The sequence below is a fragment of the Montipora capricornis genome, chromosome 14 (genome assembly GCF_036669925.1).
Source record: "Montipora capricornis isolate CH-2021 chromosome 14, ASM3666992v2, whole genome shotgun sequence".
In the NCBI taxonomy this organism is placed as follows: domain Eukaryota; kingdom Metazoa; phylum Cnidaria; class Anthozoa; order Scleractinia; family Acroporidae; genus Montipora; species Montipora capricornis.
Genome location: NC_090896.1, coordinates 36,660,786 through 36,668,285, shown reverse-complemented (window position 1 = coordinate 36,668,285; position 7,500 = coordinate 36,660,786). Strand labels below are relative to the sequence as shown.

At 35.0% G+C, this 7,500-nt stretch overlaps 1 protein-coding gene across 2 annotated transcripts in view; it reads right to left on the bottom strand.

Annotated features, from left to right (window-relative positions):
* Positions 1-7,500, bottom strand: part of LOC138032224 (uncharacterized) — a 10,437-nt gene that overhangs the window by 2,640 nt on the left and 297 nt on the right. For both annotated transcript variants that reach the window (XM_068879847.1, XM_068879848.1), the window contains exons 2-3: positions 7,075-7,435; positions 6,196-6,269 (exon numbers count right to left, since the gene is read on the bottom strand). In XM_068879847.1, the coding sequence (XP_068735948.1) occupies positions 6,196-6,269; positions 7,075-7,391 (391 nt within the window). In that variant the 5' untranslated portion in view covers positions 7,392-7,435. The remainder of the gene's footprint in view (positions 1-6,195; positions 6,270-7,074; positions 7,436-7,500) is intronic.

The following is a 7,500-nucleotide window of genomic DNA, read 5'->3' as shown; positions in this document are numbered from 1 at the left end:
AAACTAACTAGTAAGAAAACATTACTTGAATGTCATGAGTCTAGTGCACACAGGATCAGCAAAAAAAAAAAAACAATTAGGAAACAAAATTAATAGGCCACTGCCAAGTTGCCTGGGTATCCCTGGTGAAAATCCTTACAGGATCTTTGAGGATCTTTTAAGATCTTTAAGGACCTGTCAAAGATCCTTAAAGATAAGGATCTTTCAAGGATCCTTTAAAGATCTTTAACGATCTTTAAAGATCTTTAAAAGGAATTCAAAGATCTTTAATAGAAAAGATCTTTCAAGGATCTTTGCTAGGATCCTTCAAGATCCTTGAGGATTCAGTAAAGATCTTTCAAAGATCTTTAATGAATCTTTTCAAGGATCTTGCAAAGATCTTTGCAAAGATCCTTCAGGATCTTTAAGGATTTTATCAAGATCTTGCAAAGATCCTTAGTAAGATCCTTACAGGATCTTTGCCAGGATCCTTAAAGATCCTTGAGGATTCAATGAAGATCTTTCAAAGATCTTTGAGGAATCTTTTCAAGGATCTTGTAAAGATCTTTGCAAAGATCCTTCAGGATCTTTAAGGATTTTATCAAGATCTTGCAAAGATCCTTAGTAAGATCCTTACAGGATCTTTGCCAGGATCCTTAAAGATCCTTGAGGATTCAATGAGGATCTTTCAAAGATCTTTGAGGAATCTTTTCAAGGATCTTGTAAAGATCTTTGCTAAGATCCTTCAGGATCTTTAAGGATTTCATCAAGATCTTGCAAAGATCCTTGTTAAGATCCTAACAGGATCTTTGCTAGGATCCTTAAAGATCCTTAAGGATTCATTGAGGACCTTTTAAAGATCTTTAAGGAATCTTTTCAAGGATCTTGCAAAGATCTTTGCTGAGATCCTCCAAGATCTTCACGGATCTTATGAAGATCTTGCAAGGATCCTTTGTAAGATCCTTACAGGATATTTGCTAGGATCCTTAAAGATCCTTGAGGATTCAGTCAAGATCTTTCAAAGATCTTTGAGGAATCTTTTCAAGGATCTTGGAAAGATCTTTGCTAAGATCGTAAAGGATCTTCAAAGATTTTATCAAGATCTTGCAAAGATCTTTAAGGAATGTTTTCAAAAATCTTGCACAGATCTTTGCTAAGATCCTTGAGGATCCTTGAGGATTCAATGAGGATCTTTCAAAGATCTTAAACGAATTTTTTGAAGGATCTTGCAAAGATCTTTGCTAGAATCCTTGAGGATCTTCAAGGATTTTATCAAGATCTTGCAAAGATACTTGGTAAGAGTAAACAGGATTTTTCCTAGGATTCTTAAGATCCTGAATGAGGATCTTTCAGAAAAAGGTCAGACTTTCCAACAGGTATGGCTAATACCTTGTTCAAAGTAGTGCACATTATTCAGTTTGTCAGCTGATATAGTAAGAACAACTGAGAACCACTTTATAATTATTTTTACAGTTTATTACTTTATTTCAAATCTGCAACAGCTGTGACTTGCTGTCTCATTCATTGCAATGCAAAGACAGGGTTAAATCAGATTAGCTCGATAGTTCCCTTAATATATCATGCAGGAGATCATGGCTACCATAAATAATATCAAGAGACAAAAGGTAAAGTATTAAACTAGCATGAGCATCAGAATCTAAAATCATGCTGCTAATAAACTCTTAAATTCGAGAAAAAAAAATCTATGTAATATGTAATTATGTATGTATGTATGCTCAATTCAAGCTTGTGAGCACAACTTTTTTTCCTTTGGTCCTCACATTCTGTGTAGTTAATCTGTGATGTTATATGCCAACTGTTTTTGAAGTAGGAATTAAGTATACTGAAAATGTACTTCTGCAAGAGAAAATACTTCCTTAATTACTTGGAAGACTTGATGTATTTTTTTTGAAAGTCTTCAGAGTAAGAGAAAATCAGTATTGTGGTTATTAACACCATTTTGCACATCGCATAATTATACATCCATCCATTTTGCACATGACCAAATTAGTTAATTCGTTGGTGTCATTAATATTTACTACAAACTACTAGCAATTTTGTGCAATAGTAATGAATGTTCCAGCGAGACAACAATCAAAGTTTAAGTGCACCCTTTCAGGATTTGATTTCATTTGGTGCCTTGAAAAAAGGAGCGTAATTCTCAATGCATGTATAAGAAGGTTTGGTCTCATTCAAAGCATGTCAATGTGATATCTTTCGAGTTAATTCACTATTCATAATACATGTACTTAGCTAAAGCAATGTTCTTTAAAGGCTCCAAACTTTGAAACATCAAATCACTCTGTACACGGAGAAATGAAAAAGAAAGCTTTTATTCTGATTGTGAGAAATATCATCAGATTACCTTGTTTCATGCGCTCATAATCGGCCTTATTCCAAAAGGAAAATGTCGAAGCATTACTCTTGAAAACTACACACTCCAAGTGAGCACTTAATCCTTCAATGAACTCCAGTATCTTTCAAACCTTGCTCATTTAAAATGAATCTGTAGAAAGATTGTCATCCTCTGCCATCTCCCGCCATCTTGAATAACACATGAGAGACCGGACTGGAAACTAGTGTGCCGTTTTGGTTTTGGTCAGCAGTAAGCGATAACTAGTGGGTAGATACGTTATGTATAACCAGTCCAAGCTCTTACAGATTTTTGGCGGTTTTATTCAAACGTTTGCATTGTATGGTGACGATTTTTTTGTTAGTTTTTGTCTTTAAAATGCCGATCCAGGCAAGGAAATGCTTACAGCAACTGAAGTAAAAAGGTAAGCGTTAATTTTAAACGAATAACATGTGATTTGATGCCTTATTGTCTTCAAAATGAGGAACGATTTACATGCCTGTAGAATTCACATTTTCAGACCTTCAAGTCAATTGTCAAGCAACTAGGATACTTAACTTGCCTTAAATGCTATAACCCTGTAAAAAAAAAAGGTAAACCTTTAACAAGAATAATGAAGTTTTAGATCAAATGGTGAAGCAAATGATTTGGAAAAAAGTGCTCATGCGGCAAGTTACATGTACACGATTGACAAATGAATCCTTCTCGTAAAAATGCTAAAATAATGCTGTCACTTTTATTTCAAGTACTGTAATCAATGCAGAAAAGCTATTATTGAGGTTTGTAAGTAAAGAGACCCAAATTTATGAGTCTACTCTTCGCACACTTTAATTGTAATAGAAATGATCAGTTATTTTGAGGAATCACTACATTCATCATTGAAGTATATCTACTGTATTTTTTTAGTTGCCATGAAAGAGTATAAAGAAAAATTCTGCACAAAAGGGAAAGGCCCTTTAGAGCACACAAAAATGCTTAGCAGCCAATTCTGTCTCCTGTACCAAATATGGTTTGATGAATTTGTGGATCTCTCTTTACAGACTTGTTATAGTTCTGTGGTTTATCTGAAATGTTTAAGAGCTTTTTTTATATTTAAATGTAAAACAAGAACCCAATCCAAAGATTTTGACATGAATTAAGGACGGTGCCTACTAATTCGCAGGTATTTTTGCACGGTTTACTGAATATACAAGAAAAGCAGATCATAACAAGTGTTATTGAAATCCAAAAAGAAAATTGGTTGTAACCACGCATTTTTTGAAGATAATTAATCAACAATATTTGTAAAAAGTTTTAAAATACAAAGCAATGTATGGCGTTCTTTTCCAAATTAAAGCTGAATTATCTCTGAAAAATGCATGGTTACCCCCAATTTTCTTTTAGGATACCACGAGCACTTGCTAAATTCTGCTTTCTCCGCATGGTTTTGAATCGCGCAAAAATATCTCTCTATTAATAAGCATTACCCATAGGAAATGCGAGTATCTCGAGATTAGCAGAACGTATGCTCAATAACGATAGTAGGCATAGTCCTTAATATAATGTTTGGGTGCATGAAATAAAAAAATGTAACTGCTTTGAAATCTGTTTTCTATTTTTTTGTCTGTGAGCTATGGTAGTAACTGTTGATAGCTCGACTACAATTATGGATTTTTTGTAGTTTCCAGCACATTTCTGAATTGCTGGAATATATATTAATATTATTATACAGGAGCAGGATATTATAACCTTAATTGTTTCTTGTGTTCCACATGTGCACTAGTACATGTACTTCTATTTCTCACTTACTTCAAGCTATTCTTTTTTTATTTTTCTGACCTCGTTCAAAAGCATTCCACCTGTTGCCCAAAATTTTGGTCTAAACTCTAAGTTTTTCTCACTCATTCCAATGAAGATACAGTATTCCAAGAAATTCCCAGGAACTCCTAGTAGTTTAATACATGGTTTTTGTTGTTGAGAACTTTGTGGAAAAAGTCATTTAAATGGCCCTTTGTGATGCAGATAATAATAAAAACTACTGAAACAAATAAATGAGACTGTCTTTGAATTTGCATTATAATTATATATGTAATACTCTGGGCCTTATTTGTGCTACTGTGAGGGTAGGAAAATAACTGCTGAGTATACTTAAAGTATGCTGCACTCGCATTGTAGTGTGGTGGTAGTTGTGTCATGTAAGTATACTTTAAGTATACTGCACAGTGTACTTTAAGTATACTTTTGATGTTCCAAAATCAGGTGGAAACAAGTATAGTAAAAGTCTACTTTTAGTAGCAGTTTAAAGCATACTTTAAGTATATTGCTTCAGTATACTTTGAGTACAAAATAATTCTAGTTATAGTATAGTTCATTTTGGTAAGGGTTTTAACAAATATTTTGAGGGTATTTCAAGATCTAAGCAAGATCCTTTCCAAATTGTCCCTGCAGAACTTGCAAAATTCATTTAATGATCAAGATCATCAAAGATCCTTGATAAGATTTTTAAGACCTTTAAAATTCTTCCAAAGATCTTTAAAGATCTGAACAAGAACTATGAAGATCTTTGAGGATCTTTAACGTTCCTGCAGAGATCTTTGAAAATTTTGCAAAGATCTTGAAAGATCTGAACAAGAACTATGAAGATCTTGTCAAGATCTTTGAGGATCTTTAAAGTTCCTGCAGAGATCTTTGAAGATCTTGCAAAGATCTTTAAAGATCTGAACAAGAACTATGAAGATCTTGTCAAGATCTTTGAGGATCTTTAAAGTTCCTGCAGAGATCTTTGAAGATCTTGCAAAGATCTTTAAAGATCTGAACAAGAACTATGAAGATCTTGTCAAGATCTTTGAGGATCTTTAAAGTTCCTGCAGAGGTCTTTGAAGATCTTGCAAAGATCTTGCAAAGATCTTTAAAGATCTGAACAAGAACTTTGAAGATCTTGGCAAGATCTTTGAGGATCTTTTTAAGTTCCTGCAGAGATCTTTGAAGATCTTGCAAAGTCTTACAAAAGTCTTTAAAGATCTTGACAATAAAAGAAAATCTTTCAAAGCTCTTAAAGGATCTTTACAAGAACTTTGAAGATCCTTAAAGATCCTTAAGGATCTTATTGAGATCTTAGAGGATCTTGCAAAGATCTTGTCAAGATCCTTTGAAGATCTTGGCAAGATCCTTGAAGATCTTTGAAGATCCATCAAGATCCTTGGCAAGATCCTTGAGGATCCTGGCAAGAAGTTTTAAGATCCTTAAAGATCCTTGAGGATCCATAAAGATCTTGTCCAGGATCTTTAAAGATCTTGAGAAAGATCCTCACAAAGATCCTCGTGAAGATCCTTGCAGATCCTTAAAGATCCTTCAAAGATTTTCACCAGGTATGTGCCAAGTCTTTCATATGGAAATGAGTTTGCATTCACGTTGAAATAAAACTCACTTTCACATGAGACCTTGTGCTTACCCTCACTTTGAAAACGAGGCTAGATGCAACTTGTTGCATTTATCTCACCAAGAGCTGTTAGAGAATCACCCACTTCTTTAGTCATTGGAACTTCCAGTGAAGCAGGCGAGGCCATGTCATTCTTTGACCAACTGAGGCTATAAATAACCTTTTTGTTGCTATGAAATAAAACCAAGGCATAATTTTAACTACCAACAATAAATAATCAGCTACTATGTGCCGACAGCTGAAGAAGTTGTGGCCTACAGCTGCAATACATTTTGTTTAGTAAATTATACAGCAGCTACTACAGTGGATTCAGCCAGGCCTCCTCAGCTGAGCAGCCAATGCAACCCGGTCCTGTGTTTGTAGTCAAAGTCATTGTACCAGTATTATTTACCCCAAGGGTATGGTGTACTACCTATCACTGTTATTGTTATCACATTATTCATACCGCTGAGATATAGCTGAAACAGTGGTGTGTTGTGCAGCACGACTTGAGTCATGTCTTGCATCTGTAATGATGACCTGGAAAAAATACACACAATAGTAATACAGTATAAGGCAAGAAGCAAGATAGATTAGTCTTCTTTTTTGTAAACATGTCGTGCCTACATCATATATTTAAATTATAACTAAAATACAAAAATCCCCATTTGCAGCATATTGAGGATCTTGTTATGCATCTCTGCGAGCTTCAAGCAGTTTTTCCTCATACAGAGCTTTCACAGCATTTTTGTAGCCAAGGGAGGAGTACACTGCCAAGAAAGAAATGTAGTTACATTATGTGTCTGCCAGTTCCATCAATGCATTGGTTTTGTTGGAAAAATGAAACGATTGGCGTGCAATATACTCAGCAAATGAAATTATCTCCGGTGCACATGCAGTATATCCGAAAAAAAAAAAAAAAGGGCACAAGAACATCTTTTTGATCTAGTACACAAAATTAATGTCTCAGTACTAGTAAACCTGCAGATATGCATGGATGTGTGAGATTTTTTAAAAATTGTGTTTGTTAAATTTAGTTTCTACCAGCAACAACAGTTATAACTGAAAGCAGATTTGTCCTAAGCAATGACTGTGCCATTTTATATAAAAACAAAAAACCCAGCATGTAATCAAATCACCAGTTGAAATGTACTTCTCTTCCACATTGCCAATGGAGATGTAAGCCCAGTACTGCTGGAGATGTAAGCCCAGTACTGATAAATCCGTGCACCATTCTCAAAAGAGGCAAGTGCATGTATTGCTGACAGTGATCCTCAAGTCAAAGAAACATAAATTTTCCAAATTATAGTATATATTGTAATATACCAGTGAAAAAATGACATACCTCAAATTTGCAGTAAACTTTCCTGAAATGCTGTTGCTTGAAAACCATCGCAATGAATGGCCAGCAGCACAAAAAACGCTTATGCGAACAGTATGGCCATGCCGCAGCACCTCAAATGACTGCATGCCTAGATCATATCCACAGAGAGGACATCTTCCATTGTATTTTGCCATCGTACCCATAAGTTGATTTATGGCGTCAGTTGATGCAACAAAATAATCTTCATCAGGCCTACTTGCAGTGTGGATGTCAAAACGGCCAGATGGACAAAACGAACGGCAGAACGGACAGATTACAAACTGTTTGAGTCTCAGCATTGCAGGTCAGAGGGGAGGGCTTGTAATCATGATGATGGAACGAGCTAGATGGAAACAATGATGAATAACTTGCACTCGCCATTCTTTTTGGGTGACCCGAAAACACTGA